This window comes from Corvus moneduloides, chromosome 3, assembly GCF_009650955.1.
Source record: "Corvus moneduloides isolate bCorMon1 chromosome 3, bCorMon1.pri, whole genome shotgun sequence".
In the NCBI taxonomy this organism is placed as follows: Eukaryota; Metazoa; Chordata; class Aves; order Passeriformes; family Corvidae; genus Corvus; species Corvus moneduloides.
In genome coordinates, this window is record NC_045478.1 from 64989185 (window position 1) to 65004823 (window position 15639).

The following is a 15639-nucleotide window of genomic DNA, read 5'->3' on the forward strand; positions in this document are numbered from 1 at the left end:
GTAGTCCTTTCTGAAGCACTAGAACCTCCCCCGTCCTCCCTGTCCCAAATGACCTTCACCATAACTTTTAAGTAGTCACAGAAAAAAAGTAGAGCAGAAAATTATACAGAAAATGGCATGGAGTTGTTTTTGCTAGCAGCCTCTGGCCCCATAAGCTGAATCTACTTGCTCCTGTGTGACTAAGCAAGTTTTCATTCCCTCTCCCCTCATCAGGCAGGCGTAGCTGTATACTTGATCTTCCCCAAGCAAATGTTCTGCTTCATCTTAAGATTCCCTGAGGACCAAACATAAGAGAACATTGTGGTCCATTGCAGACCCAACCATGCACTGCACTGTCTTGTGCTGCAGCAGAGGAGGTCCCTCAGTGCACTCTGGAGCTTCCCTGACGGTGGTTCATGGGTACCTCTGCAGTAGTGTGTGAGTGCACCCAAAATACCGGCATCACCAGGGTGTATGTGCCTACAGACTTCTAGTCAATAGAGCAGGACTGATTTGCAACTGGGCAAGCACACATTGTCAAAATGTGCTCAGCCCTGCGGAGACCAGAATTTCATTTTCCTTTGTGCCCTGCCTCAGGAAACAGACTGAGTAAAACTTTGGCCACTTTCAAGTAGCTGCACAGTAAACTAGGACCCTCACTTCCTCTCCTTTTACACAGCAAATCTTCTCTAAATTCTTTAGGAAGCCTACTCTGTCCCAAAGGGCCAGCTTCCACCCCTAAATCATCCTGTGTGCACTTGCAGGGATTGCTTCCTGAAGAAAGTTGGTGGGATTCTGACTTGCACATCGGTTTTTCTCACCTATTAAAATCCCGAAGCAGATATAAGGGCATGAGGTAAAATTCTGATATGCAGTTGAAGTGTAATGTGTGAAGTAGCAAGATGAGGAGTTTTGACGTCCTGGGACTTTTTTGCCCTTGCAGCCAGAGATGCTTTGCCAAATGGGTGCGTAGCCACAATGTTACCAGGATTAATTTAAATATGTGAACACAGGTATAAAAAGCCTGCAACTCTCCAAACATCTTATCAAGGAGTAGATCAAGCACCACGTACCCCAGAAATTCACACTACTGGTCACCGAGAAAAGACAAGTCCCACGTCTGGGAGAGCAGGGCAGGGTGTCAAGGAGGATGTCTTTTCCCGAATTCCCAAATTCAGCTCGGCTCCGAGGTCTCCGACACAAGGACCCTTCCCTCCCTCCCCCTTACCTGAGCCGCCCACGTTGGACCGCAGCAGGCAGGTCCTCCGGGAGGAGGAGAAGGAGGAGATGTCGCTTTGGGAGCGGCCGCGGGGACCGGGCAAGGACCAGACGGGCAGCGATGCTGTCCCGCTGCTCCCTGGCCTCTCAGCCATCGTCGACGGGGAGCCGAGAAGGGCAGGGAGGAGAGAAGAGGAGGGAGAGAAGCGGCGAGGGAGGGGACAGGGAAAGTTTGCGGAGGAAAAGCCGCCCTTCTCTTCCGACCGCCCCGCCGGGACGCCGGCGGCGATTTTGGGTTTCTGGGAGCATAAATTTTGTATTTGCACAGGAGCGAAGCAAAATGGGGGGTTGGGTGCGAGGATGCAGCCATCCCCCGGGGTGTCTTCATGCTCCCGCCATTGCGATCTCTCGGGGAAAAAAGAAAAAAAAGAAAAGAGAATCAGTTAAAAAGAGCCGAGCAACCCACACCACCACTTCTGTTTTGTGTAACAGGGTGCCCTCTCCCCCGCAAAGCCGGAAGGTTGCACAAGGCATCGCATCCCTGCGAGAAGAGCCGCGAGGGAGACGAGTCAAATGTCCCCCCCATCACCTCCCTCCCCATCTTTCTTAAGGATTGGGTTGCATGTAAGAGACTTAGCTAACTTTGGCAGGAAGGTACTCTCCTTCCTTTCAGATCAGTCACGCAGACCTAGGCAGAAGCAAAATCAACCTGCATGGTTTCATTTCCTGGTATTTTACAGAAACCCTTTCACAGCAAGATGCATTTTTAAGAGGAAATTTAATGTTTACACTGCTTCTTTCAGGCAAGTCATACTACATTCTACCTTGAATAAAATCCTCACTGCCGTGCAGCCACAATGACAAAACCAGAAAAGACTGCACCTTATATTTTTAATGCATCCATAGTTGCATTATCTAGCTATCCAACGTGAAAGTTGCATTCAGGCTGCATTTGAACAACTATGGTTCTCCAGGTCTGAATCAAAATCTGTCAAGTCTGAAATTTGTCCATGCAAAATTCAGTTTCTGGTTTCTGCTTCCAAAAACAGGCAAGTGCCTTCGTCTCAATGCCGAGCCCCGTGCACTCCCCAGGCACCGAGGTTTTGTGATCTTCCCAGCAGTCACCCTCTGCATTTGTCCAAGCAATTGATCCAGTACATGTCAGCCATTAGTCAGGTCAAAAGGCCTTTTTTGCCTAGCTTGTCCCAGGGAATTGCCTTCATTATTTCCTCTCCTTCTTCCCTCTGCTGACAGACCAGCCTGCTCCTTCTCTAGCCGCAGAGCTTTCCCAGTGGGACTGTGCTGTGAGGGGGAGAGGCAGGGGCTTCTCCTCGCAAGGGCACGGCCGTGAGCTCCTTGCTTACAGTCCCTCTCACGGGGCCCAGAGGCTCCATGGTCACACAGACAGCACACTGTACCCATGCTTAGAGAGCTTTTGCAGCTGCACACACCAGTCCTGTGCTAGTCACAAAAGCTGACAATGTGCTATTTTTATTATTTACCCTTTGCAGCTTGCATCATTACAAATGTGATTGTACACCAAGGACCTTTTTCCCCACCACAGACTTCAGTAGCTGGGCGTGTGTGGGCTAGTGACATTTTCTGGACCTATTTATGCCTTAATCAGAAGTGTACTCATCACTGCTATTTACTGAAATGTTTGCCACTTTTCTTTCTTTTTTAAGAGATGTGATCAAGTTCATTATTGAAATACACAGTCCCTGCTTCAAACCTCACCAAAGTTTATGGCAGGTCAGCAAGCTTTGGGTCAGACCCTGAGCTTTTTTAAAATCATTTTTCCTTCCAAACATTTTGAGCCACAGAGCAATTGTAACTTTGTCGTGCTGTACAAAATGTATGCTTCAAAATTCCCACATTATGGAGCGGCTCAGTGTCTGCAATCCTTTAGTGTGATCGAAAAGGAGAACATGAAGAAATCAAAAGATAAACTAGAAAGGATACCATAGCAAAAGGTCAAAGGCATCTAAAGATTCCTTTTGAGAAGCAAAGTGACTTCTAAAGAGGTGAAGGCAAAAGAAGACATAAAGTAGGTCAACAGTGAATGTAAAAGAGATATGAAGAGGCTCCTGTTGTAATATCAAAGTGCTTTGGTAAATCAGAGTAATGTGAACAGTCAGTCAGAAAGAATAATATGATAATCACAATGTTTTTTATCTGACTGTAACTTATTATATTAACCAATGTATATAAATGAAAATATTACAAAATGATGTACATCTTGTTTTCACAGCCCTTGAAATACTTTTTAAATTAGATGTAACAGCTGTGCTTAATGGCTCTGGAAACTGAAGCTCTGTTTCCATAGAACATCCTTCGCAGTTGGAGAGAGATTAGTTCAGTTGCCTGCTCATTCATTTTCAACTGTTCTGATGAGATTGCCAAAGAAACTTCCATTTGTGGTGATGATTATGGAAAGTTAGTATCTGCTGACTAAACCAAATTATTTCGGAAAGACTGTCCCATGGCAGCTGGGGGCTGAAATAAAAATACAGAATTCTGGCGTCAGGAAAGACTGGAGAAGAACCAGCTCGGGCAACAAGTTGCTGGAAGATGTATCTGTTAAAGTGTGTGCCTGCCACCCGTGATCCGCAGCACAAACGTCAAGTGTCTTCTACGGAACTGAGGCAGCTCCAGCACAGGCCATTCTAATGATCAAAGAAATGTTTCCTTGACAGGCTTTGGGGCACCTCTCTACCTGGGAAACCTCCACGTTCAAGTCGGCTGGAAGGAGCTGCAGAGAGATGTTACATCCTGTCCTTCTTGGGAAGGGGAGGGAAGCTGAGCCTGTGGTCGTAAGCAGGCGGAGAGGATGCAGATCCAAGGCTCAGACCGGGGCCCCGCTGTAGATCCAGCAGACACCGTCAGGCCGCTCCCGGGCGAGGCTGACGGGGCGTCCAGGGTAGGAGCACGGTGGGATGTCGGCCGAGGCATCAGCCAGTTACTTCATTTTCTTAAAATCCTTAAAATCCAGGAGGCAATTTGTGGTCGAGCAGCCAGATAGAGCGGCACTGATGGGGACGAGCCCCCCGGCGGCGGGCGGGGCGGAGGCGGCGCGCAGGAGCGGCGGTGGCGGCTGGGAGCCGCCAGGGGCAGAGCTGGAGCCCGGCACCCGCGTTCGGCCGGCGGGCTCGGCGGGGCGGGGACAGTCCGAGCTCGGCCCACCCGTGCCCCTTCCCTTCCCCAGCCCGGCCCGGCCCGGCCCGGCCGAGCAGCGCCGCAAGCCCCGCCGCGCGGAGCCGCCTCCTTCCCCGGCCCCGCCGCCGCCATGTCGGGCCCGGGCGGCCGCGCCGCGCCGGCGCTGCTGCTGCTGCTGGGGCTGCCCGGGCTGCTGCTGGCGCGGCCCCGCTACGAGCCCACCTGGGGCTCGCTGGACGCCCGGCCGCTGCCCGCCTGGTTTGACGAGGCGAAGTTCGGCATCTTCATCCACTGGGGCGTGTTCTCGGTGCCCAGCTTCGGCAGCGAGTGGTTCTGGTGAGCTGCAGCCGGAGCGTTCTGGTCGCACCGGAACGGCTGCGGCCCGAGGGCTCTGCTTGGAGAGCAGCGCTCAGGGCAGGCGGGGATGGTGTGGTGTCTCCCCGTACAGCGGTGGTGTGGGTTGGAGCCCCTCTGCCGGCTCACCATGGAGCTCAGGTGTGTGGGAAGAGCTCTGTGTCCACCCGAGGCCATGGACTCCATGGCGCCGTTTGCGGAGGAAGTGGAGTTTAAAGTGCTTCTGGTGTGTCTGAGCGCCTGTCTGCCCAGCCCTAAAACCCCTGAATACCTTGGCTGAAGTGACTAAATTAAACAGAGAGCTGGTAGAGCTGAGAGAAGTGCTTTGCAGCACACCGGTGTTGGTGAGAGAGGTGGTTGGTGGAGTGGCCGAAAGAGACCCCTCCAGGACCACCATGAATGAATGGGTGAAGGGGTTCTCCCTTGTGGGAACAGGTGTTTGGGATCGCCCGGCCTCTGGAGCAGCCTTGTACAGCTGCTGGAGCACTGTGGGGAGCGCAGGAGCCCATCACTACCCTTACTTGGCAAGCAGCCTTGCTGTTTTCTTGTGCACATGCTGTGCTGCTGATGGTTTTCTTCTCTTTTGTTACCATTACTGCTATTATTCAAGAGTGCTTTGCTCTTAAGAGAACCTATAGCTCTGATCTTTCAAATAATTTTAGTTCAGAGGCTCAATGAAACCTTCGTTTTGTGAGTGTTCATTGGTTCAGGCCCTTTGGCTGTAAGCATATTTTTGCTGTGATCTTTCCATGCTCTACCAAGTACTTCCTGTGAGACTTCAAGTGAGACACATCATTATTTACAATAGGAAGATAAGGGCAGGTTTGTGGCAGAGCTATGGTGAACCTTAATTACAGTATTTGCAAAACAAGCCAGCATGTACCTAATCAATGTTTTCTGACAATATTTTACCTGTTCTTTTCATTATTCAGTTCAAGGGTTTCAGCAGGTTTTTAATGCAGACTACATTTACTAATAAATTACTTTTGGAGGGGTGGGACAGAACTAGGTTTGGGTTCAAGCTTCACTCAGAGTGCTGAACTCTGGTAGTAGTGCACAGATTCAGGATCGAGCATTTGGTTTCTGACCCCAAAACTCTGCTTTTTATGTTCCTGCAGTCTCCCATCCTTAGGCAGGTGTGGGTATAGAGCTGCTTCAGGGCCTTCTGACAGCATATGCAGTCAGATGACTGAGGTCCTGTATTAGCAGCTTCAAATGGAAGGTCATAAACTATTATCACCCATCCTGTCCTCCTTCCCTTAGAGCTGCACAGCCTTGATAAGGATGTTTCTAGACTCTATTCATGGCAGCATGGAAGTGTTCGTGTTAGCAAACCATGTGACAAAGAGACAGAATTAAGGTTGTTACTTTTTAGTTTAAGAAATTACATACTTTGAAATCAGAGTGGGTTTTTTGTTTGTTTTTATTTAAAAAAAAATGTTTGCTTTTCTTTGTTGTTATTATTTCCTCTGCCCCTGGTCCTTTCAATGAGGAAAGGTGTCTCAGCCTCTTTCTTTTAAGGTTTTTTTCCCTGTTGGCTGCCAGAGATTGTGTTGGTTTATGCTGAAGTGGTTTTGGGAAGGTTACAACAATGTTCACACTATGGTCTTAGAGAGCTGAGGTCAGAGTCCAGCTCTGGACAAGAGAGAGAAACTCATTTCAGTCTATTTTCATATATGTCTAAATTTGACAAGAGGATTTTTACTGCTCGGTTTCATTCATAAGAAGGTGGCAGAGATGCATTTGTAAGTGTGTGACGTTCTTGCAGGGGCTGGTTTTTGTTGGAGGACATGCCTTCTTCTAGCAGGGTGCCTTTGCTTTGGAGCCTCAGGTGTGCAGAGGCTGCAGTGACCTGGTCACAGCTCTCTCTGGCCCCAGGGCTGTGGACTTTGGGTCACTCAGCTGCAGTTGTGTAGAGGACTCGGGACTGTCAGAGAGGTAAAGCTGATGGTCCCCATGTTTGTGGGTGGCAGGGATTGCAAAGTGGGGGGCAGAGCAGAGATGCCTGATGGCTGAGGTGTGAGACTTGAGGAGGTGAGTCATGCAAGTCCAGGAAAAAAGCATTTCTCATGCCACCTGAGCTGCTTACCCAGACTGTATGTGCTCTCTAGTACAGTTCTGAGATCTGGGTATTGACCAAGACTGTCATTTTTTCATTCTCGAACTGTAGCTGCTTTTTTCATTGGTTCAGATGACATTCTGGGACCTTTCCAAAGTGTAGTGATTCAAAGATGTAGAGCATGGACAAACAGGATAGAGAAGAGGAAATCTTTGATAATCAGTACTCTTCTGGAGCAATTTTGTCTTATTGCCAGTGTCATGTACCTCCAAAGCCTCTACCTCTCAGTGTTAAATAGGAGCTGATAATTTCAATTCTCTTTTCTTTGTCTAAAAATACATCAGCAGACATGTTTTGTTCTGTTTTTTATAGGTGGTACTGGCAGAAGGAAAAGAGAGAGCCCTATGTGAAATTTATGGAAGCAAATTACCCACCTGGCTTCAGTTATGAAGATTTTGGTCCTCTGTTTACAGCAGAGTTCTTTGATCCCAACCAGTGGGCAGATATTCTGAAGGCTTCAGGTGCAAAATATGTTGTCTTAACCTCAAAACATCATGAGGGTAAGTGGAAGCTTTGTGAATGTTTGTAATTGTTGCATTTCTGTCAATAGATGAAAAAAGCAGGTGACTTTCCTGCCTTCTTAGAGACATAGAGAAAGCCAGAGAGGCATACCTGGCCCACCACAGCCAGAGAGGAAACAAAAACTACCCAAGAAATGTGCAGGTGTTTTCCTGACTCTTACACAAAGCTGTGGCCATGGAGTTGCATAGGAGGAGCAATAGATTGTGCTGCTGTTGTCTTGCTGTAGGGAGGACAGCCTGAAGTGGTGGTGGCAGCTGAGCTTCCTGCAGTGGCCATAGTTTATTTTTTGTTTCTGTGCGATTTATTGCTGAAGGAACCATAAAAGTGAATTCTGCGCTGTTTAACATTTGGAGAGCTGCTGTTTGCAGGCAGTTAACAAACGCCATTGGTTTCTCCAAGGAATTTAGGAGCATGTTCTAGGAGTCAGCTTCAGATTTAGGAAGGTATAGCTCTTCCTGATGTAGTGCACAGAAGCCAAAACCTTGAACCAGATCTGTAGCTTTACAGGCACAATTGTGGTTTTTTAGCACTGTAATTGGAAGATGCTTTGCAGAGAAACATAAAGAAAAAGAAAGCTTCTGGAAGGAAATACAGTAGCAAAGAAAGTATAAAATATTAAGATATACTAGAATACATCTAATGAATGTTGTTGGTCTTTGTGAGATGTGGGTTCAAGGCTGGCAATTTGTGATGTGTCAATTTTAATCTCAGCTCTGACACACATAAATCTTGATGATGCCTGTGGTGAAATTACCAGTGACTTCCAAAGAACCAGGATTCTGTCCAATAGCCTTCTGCATGAATTTTTAGGTTGTTTGTGTGTCAATACAATTCCATGTATCCAGTTCACAAAAATGTCGCAAGATTTATTAGACAGTGAGTATAAAGCAGTTTGAGAGTGAGAGTGGAGCTCCTCTGGCAGTGGTCTGAGGCTGCAGTGCAGTAGTATTTGGAAGTGCTTGTGCTGGACTGGTGGATATCTGAAAGGTCAAATCCCTCCTGATATTTAATGCTGATATTTCAAAAGCTGTTTCAGGAGTTTTTGCCCTCTGCTTATACATGTATGGAGTAGTTGACTGAGCTGTTATAAATATGAAGGCAAACAAAAAGTGAACATTTGCATAAGATGGAAACAGAAGAGAAGAGAACAGTCTTTGAATGCAAATGATAGCTTGGGCTTTCTGCAGCTGAGAAACAATTTTATCTTCCAGCTGCTGATCGTGTATATACAGTTCACGTTTGATGTAGATGCCTCAAAAGCTGCTGTATTTTTGGTTAATTTCATAGAGTCATAGAGTTATAGAATGCCTTGTGTCGGAAGGGGCTTTAAAAGTCATCCAGTTAATTTAATTGGGACATACGAATAGACTGAATAATTAAAGAGAAGGAATAATTATCCTAAGCTTTACAGAAATTGAAAATATAAATATATATGTGTATGTATTAAAAAATACATGGTATTCTGATCTTAAAACTACTATCATTGTGCATAAACAGGTTATAGGTACACTTTATACCATGACAACAATATTATTACATATATCATTTTTATCATTTTATTTTTTGCAACACTTTCAACCATTTTCCAGAAAGAAGAAGTGTAACTTCCTCTCTTCTTCTTCTCTTTCTTATCCTCTGATTTTTCTGGTTTTAGGCTTTACTTTGTGGGGGTCCAAATATTCTTGGAACTGGAATGCTGTTGATGTGGGACCAAAGCGAGATCTTGTTGCTGAGCTAGCAACATCTGTTAGAAACAGGACTGACTTGCATTTTGGGTTATACCATTCCCTGTTTGAATGGTTTAATCGTCTCTTCCTTGAGGATGCCACCAATGCCTTTAAGACAAGAAAGTTTCCAACCAGCAAATCATTACCAGAACTCTATGAAATTGTGACCAAGTACCAGCCAGAAATAATTTGGTCTGATGGGGATGGAAATGCTCCAGATACTTACTGGAACAGCACTGGTTTCTTGGCTTGGCTGTATAATGACAGGTACATAATGATGCTGGTTTAGCTCCTTATCTAAAATTCTGCTCTGTGTCCAGTTTCATTTTCTGTTGGTTTTGTGGAACCTGTTACTTCTAGTTAAGAGGACTTAACAAAATAATAATTCTCCTAAAATACAGAATCAAGATCTTTCCTAGAATTATCAAAGCTAGCTTTAGAAAAAGACTGTTTTGTAGTTTTTAAACACATTTGCAAATTAATCAGTTAAGATGGTATTGGCTATTCTGTTTAATCATAGTCTTCCATAAGTATTTGCTGTTGCACAGAAACACAGGATAGCAGGACAATTTGAGAGTATGGGTACATTGTTGTCATCGCAGACTGAACATCTGGCAGTGGATATGAAGTGCAGAGTGATTTCTGGCAGAGCTCCTGTAAAAGTCTGGAGCTTATTTCCCTAAGAAATGCCGATCTGGACCTTTTATTAGCAAAGGATGAGAATAGAATTCCTGACATTGCACTTAATCTTATTGTAATAAATTAATAGTACAGAAGTCATCCAAAATGTTAGTTCCTGGGAGGGGTGTGTGCGGGAAAGGGTTATGCTGGCTGTGACTGCCTTTTATAGAATAAGCAATAAAACTCCTCTTTTCCCAGCCCAGTCCGGGATACAGTAGTGACCAATGACCGCTGGGGAGTTGGCAGCATCTGCACCCATGGTGGCTTCTACACGTGCAGTGACCGCTACAACCCCGGGCACCTCCTGCCCCACAAGTGGGAGAACTGCATGACCATCGACCGCAGCTCCTGGGGGTACCGCAGGGACGCGCGGCTTGGCGACTACCTCGCCATCGAGGACTTGGTGAAGGTACCGTGAGGCACAGCAGCTGCTGCCACTCCCCATTTCTCTCTCCTGATTATTATATTGTGCTGGTCAATTATGTATCTGTTTTTATAAATAATATTATTTTAGTTCAACAGTGAATCTGTGAAATAATAAATAATTTTGTCAATTTCCAGCCTAACGCTGGTGGTATGGAATGTCCATGTAACTCTTAACTTTTCTCTTAATCGTTTCTACAAAATGAATTTCTAGTAAAAATTCAGTCAGTTTCTTAGAAGCCATTCCCCTGTGAATAACTGGCCAAGGACTGATCTGGACATCTCATCATTACCTTTTCTACTAAGTTTCTCTGGTAACTGCATATGCAAGCTGATGAGAAGCAAACAGTTGCAGTTTCAGGGCTCCTGTTTAGGAACTCCTGATTAAAGTCTACATCTTTTCCCCTTTACAGATAGAAACACTTTATGACTCAGCAGTAGTTTTACTTTGTAGTGAGGCACTTTCCTTAGACATACAGGTAAACATTACCAGAAGCAGACAGCTGGCGTCGTTAGAACATTGATTCCCTTACTAGTCTAAGGTATTAAAAAGAGATTTGAAGCTTAGGAAACCTGAATGCAAGTAAGACTGATCAGTCTTTCAGAATAATTCATTTAATTGCAAAATTCAGCTAATAAGGGAAAGATTGTTACTGTTGCTTAAGTCAAATCTGTTTCTAGTGCTGTCCTTGCAAAAGACAATTTCAAGTTGAAGTAACCTCTTTTCAGAGGCAGAAAGTTTGAATTAATTCAGCAGCTTGTCTCCAGCTGTCTCTCAGACTTAGCATCTCAGTCCATGATCTCTGGAGGGCAGTGTGGATATGAACACAAATTTTATAGACTTTGTAGGAGGCTTCCTTGTGTTTTACAGATGTTCCTGTAAAATAGGAAAAGCATCAAACAGGAGGAAGGAGGAAGTTGCTTTTCTAAGATTGAATAAAGATGAAGTAGCAACTGTTAGCCTTATTCTACTCTGGTGCAGGGAAATCATCTGTCCTATTGGTAAAACCCTCATGACATTCTTGCAGAAGTTGAAATGATAAAGAGTTGTATGATCTGATTGTAAGGTAGATTCAGGTAGATATATTGGTGCAAGAAGGTATTTGGGGCTGTTTTCTGATGTAAAAATTGACAGCAGAGCTTTGTTTCATGGGAGCTTAAATTTTGTATTAACTGTTGGGATGAACCCCAAAGTCTCAGTGTGCAGCAGAAACATAACTCATTTGGTTCATCATTCTGAAGCAGTACAGCAGACTTTAGAAAGTACTTCAAATATGTGATTTCATTACTCAGAACCATATGCTCTGTGTGTTTGAAAACATTTCAGCAACTTGCAGAAACAGTGTCTTGTGGAGGAAATCTCCTGATGAATATCGGGCCCACTCACGATGGTCGCATCGCTGTTGTGTTTGAGGAGCGCCTGAGGCAGGTGGGTGCCTGGCTGAAGGTCAACGGAGAGGCCATCTATGGAACGAAACCGTGGAGAGCACAGAATGACACGGTCACACCAGGAGTCTGGTAAGGCTGCTGAACCAAAATGCAGGCTCTGGAAAGCAGCACCAATGTTACGTGAAGCTTTGAAATCCCTAATGACTTGATGCTACGGAAATCACTGTCATGGTTGGTATATGGTGAAGGCATTAACACCTTTGTTAGTGTCAGTAACTGCATCTAAAAGGGTGGATTAAGCTGTAGGTAGAGACTGTAGTTCTGGGATGATGCTGAGGCTGAAAGCAAAGCTGCAAGCATTTCTTAGTGATCTTTTGCTTCTTGGTGTAGGCTAATCTGTTAGGTAAATCTGTTTCCTTCCAGTGGGCAACAGAAATGAAAAAAAAAAAAAATCTGGAAATACAAGATTGCTATGAAGTGTTTATCTAAACAAAGGAATACTCGATGTCACTTGATGTTTAGAAAGGAAGTGGGAAGGTAACAGCAATTACTTGGTCACTAAACATAGCCAGTCTCTGGCCTCCCCTCTGTCCCGTTACTTGTAGCTTCTCTAACATCTTAATGATCCATCAGGGTTTTGGCCTGGACCCTCTTGTCTCAGTGGGTGTTTTTACTCCCATTCCCAGTAAGATTTGGCCATCTGGCTTTAGCCTGGAGATGCTGAACTGTTGACTGTTTAGTAAAATCATTTTCAAGAGCAATAAAAAATTCTAACTAAATGAAGGAAGGAGGGAGGAATATTTCAGGGGTATGCCACAAGATTTCCAATGGCATAATGATGAAAATAGTATTTTTAAAAACTAGCTGTGCAAGGTGGAAACTCTGTCACTCATACTATTATTAAATTATTTTAGTTTGCATGTTGGTGTATAGATGGGAATTACCATGTTTTTCTGAATATAACCTACAATTATCTGTTAGTGATTCCACATCCTGCAAGTATCTTTCCTATATGGCTGAGTTGTTACATGTGTGCTAAAGTTAATTCAGAGGTAAACATCTGTAGTCAATTCTTTAATAGTCTTCATTACCTCTAGTTTGTTGGAACAAATTTTCAAGGAACAGTACATTATTAAAGGGCATAATTCATCTGACAAGATGGTTGTGTGTGAAAATGCAATTAATCTTGACTTTTCTAATCTGTTTTTCCAGTCTTGAAAGCACTCTTGTATATCACTTCCAGAAATTTACAGGGGAAAACTGACATGCCTTTTTGTTCCCCATTTCCAACCAGGTACACTTTCAGCCCTAAAGAAGGGAAAGTCAACGCCATCTTCCTTAACTGGCCAGGCTCTGGGACTCTGGAACTTGGTGAGCCACGGGCTAAGCTTGGAGAAACACAGGTAAAAGACAGTGCACACACACACACCCCTCCCCTCCTAGGATGTATCACGTTCCATCGTGTTTATTTAAGTTTCTGGCATCTTTGGGAATGCTTAGCTCTTAGGACAGAGTACTTTGGAAGAGACCCAGCAAAATGTTTGTTTTCCTTCTGGGACCTCCTTGTCATAGGCCTCCCAGGGGGATGTTTCTTCTCTAACAAACACAATTAGACTGAGATGTTGCTGGGATATGGCTTTAGCTTGCAAACTAAGAATCACAGAGGCCAAGGAGCAGAGAAGAAAACTGTGCCACCCCTCCTGTTTCCTGTGTAGACTTCTAACTCAGCATGACTTTTCTTTAGAAGTAGCTGTCCTCATGACTTTGGTGATACTGGAGTTGCTGTAGTTGTGCAGTTGTTTGAAGTCAAAGCCTTGCAGGAAGGGAACGTCCGCAGGGTTTTTGTTGCCCAGGGAGGCTGAAGAGTGAGTCAGTGTGACCCTAGATGTGCATCTTATACCAAGTGGAGGTCAGAAGTTGAGGACAGTGATGCCACACCTACGTTGGAAAGCAGCAAGTAGCCCAAAGGAAGCAGAAGTTGGTATCAACTGTGTGCATTTGAGGGGGAGATTCACTTTGGCTTAGCTCTGCTCTGCTCTCATGCATTACATGTCCATTATCTGCTGAAATGCATTAGGGGTGTTTCTGGACTGCCCCTTCTGGTGTAGTTCCATATGAAAGTTGTCTGACTGGTGCCAAGACAGCTCCATGAAAAGGGAGAGAGAGTAATTTCAGAAGTGATGGAGATGCCTCTTGAATTTTGGGGGGGCAGCTAGACTCTATGTGCACTAGAGAGTACTGTTCCTCAGCAGCAGAGACTGGTCTGCAGCTGCTCCAGCAGGTCACCAGCTGGTGTCAGTGTCACCATAAACCTATTTGTGGTTTTTAGTCCTTCAGATCAGCCTTCTCTTAGATACGTGGCTGCACTCTGTAAGAGTGATGCTCTTTCAAGACTACAAGTTCCACCATGGGAAGCAGGCATTTTGGAAATAGGGGATGCAAAGCTCTGTAATGTGGCACCTCGATCCCTGCTTAGACCTAAATCCCACCCCAAATACTTCCAAAAGGTGTTTATGTACCTTCTACAGCCCTAAGTACTTCTCAAGACCCAACATGAGTAGCTTTTTTACTTGCATATCTACTTGCAAATGTTTTCCCATTACCTTTAATAATTATCACTCATTTGGCTGGTAAGTAGCATTTAAGGATACTTGGTTAGTAAGGTAGCTATAGATCAATATTTATTTTGTCAATATTGCAATGATATGTACTTAGAAAAGGTGCTGTTCTAACTCCAGTGTATGTTTCTATTTTAGGTGAAGCTGGCTGGGTACAAGGAACTGCTGAAGTGGGTTGCCCTAGGAGAAAAGGGAATGATTATTGCTCTACCTCAATTAACTCCTCAGCAATTGCCATGTCAGTGGGGCTGGACCTTACAACTGACTGATGTAAACTGATCCACACTCTGCTGGAGCCCTGGCTAGCAGGGGATGCCGATGTTTTGCTCTTTCTTATCCCTGGTTTTAAACTTACTTGTTTGACTGAGAAACACCAATAAATTCACTTTTTCTGTGAGAGGTGGGCTGTTATTAATGGATGGAATGGAACAAACCTCACAAAGTCTAGCACTAAATAATTGATCCTCTGCATACAGTTTGTTTCTCTGAACTTGTGTGAAAAATTGAGCATCTCCCTTGACCTCTACACTTGGTTTAGTCAGTTTCTGGCCAAGTTATGTGAAGAATAAGGTGGGGGAAAAACAGGCACTAAATTTTTAGAGACAAAAGAAAGAACAAAGCTCAAACTGGTGTTCAAATGCATGTAAGTCAATTGTACCCCGTCTTTAATGCAAGAAATTTAACTTCCATAAAACTGCACAGTAAAAACTGACAGTTTTAGAGAAAAGAATATACTTTTTTCAGGTGTGTTTAACTAGTGCTAGCTGGCAGTTTCAGCTATGTAGGGTAACATCTGAAAGAACAGGCCTGTAAGGATTAGGAATTCATCATAAATGCATGCAGGCAATGCATATGCACATCATCATTTCTCATCAAGGAAGTGATTACTTTTGCAAGTTCTTATTCTTGAGTAATTCTATCCATTATTGAAACACAGGTAAACTGGGAGAGGGTTGGGTTTTTATATTTTGTATACTTTTACATGGGTAAAACTTGCCTCTTCTTTTACAGCCTTTGTTTTTACACAGTTAACAGGGTGCTTTCTGTGGACTATTAAACAAAACATATACTTCAGTGACTAACTCTTGAAAAAAGACAAATAATCAGGAGTTGCTAGGGATCTTCAGCTTTGGCAAAGAGACAACATTTTAAGCAGAGGGTAGACTGCATCCAACTTGAAAAATTTCCAAACTCATCATGTGTCATGATTTGTAGGGATACACACACAAGGTGAAGCTTGCAAAGAAGAGGAGATAAAGGACAACAAAAAGCATGAATTGTTTCTGTTTCAGTGTAGAGATTGAAAGTTTATTTTCCCTGAGTAATGTTCATGAGTGCAACATTAGTAGTCTGTAAGTTAAATCTATTCTTTCAACTGTCAGGATTTTGAGTGATGGGCCAGGTCAGGTTATTCTTTTTCCTTCCTGTAATGTTAATACACATACAAATTATA

The 15639-nt window shown here is 44.3% G+C and overlaps 2 protein-coding genes across 5 annotated transcripts in view; one reads left to right on the forward strand and one right to left on the reverse strand.

The window, feature by feature from the left end:
• Positions 1-1367, reverse strand: part of PHACTR2 (phosphatase and actin regulator 2) — a 133890-nt gene extending 132523 nt beyond the window's left edge. For all 3 annotated transcript variants that reach the window (XM_032101975.1, XM_032101978.1, XM_032101974.1), the window contains exon 1: positions 1208-1367. In XM_032101975.1, coding sequence (XP_031957866.1) covers positions 1208-1352 — 145 coding nt within the window. In that variant the 5' untranslated portion in view covers positions 1353-1367. The remainder of the gene's footprint in view (positions 1-1207) is intronic.
• Positions 1368-4483: 3116 nt separating this feature from the next.
• On the forward strand, positions 4484-14585 carry FUCA2 (alpha-L-fucosidase 2). 2 transcript variants are annotated; one of them, XM_032101979.1, is made up of 7 exons: positions 4484-4689; positions 7139-7326; positions 9003-9342; positions 9955-10165; positions 11507-11697; positions 12863-12971; positions 14325-14585. In XM_032101979.1, the coding sequence occupies exons 1-7, from the start codon at positions 4484-4486 to the stop codon at positions 14463-14465; spliced, it is 1386 nt and encodes a 461-aa protein (XP_031957870.1). In that variant the 3' UTR covers positions 14466-14585. The 2 variants fall into 2 exon arrangements, with proteins under 2 accessions (XP_031957870.1, XP_031957871.1); XM_032101980.1 differs by lacking the exon at positions 4484-4689 and adding an exon at positions 4711-4848.
• The last annotated feature ends 1054 nt before the right edge of the window (positions 14586-15639 follow it).

Bases quoted from the DNA above. Each gene is read 5' to 3' on its own strand.
- FUCA2 (XM_032101979.1), top strand. From the start codon at position 4,484: ATGTCGGGCCCGGGCGGCCGCGCCGCGCCGGCGCTGCTGCTGCTGCTG. The intron at 4,690-7,138 runs GTGAGCTGCAGC...TGTTTTTTATAG, and splicing joins TTCGGCAGCGAGTGGTTCTG to GTGGTACTGGCAGAAGGAAA. The intron at 12,972-14,324 runs GTAAAAGACAGT...TTTCTATTTTAG, and splicing joins CTAAGCTTGGAGAAACACAG to GTGAAGCTGGCTGGGTACAA.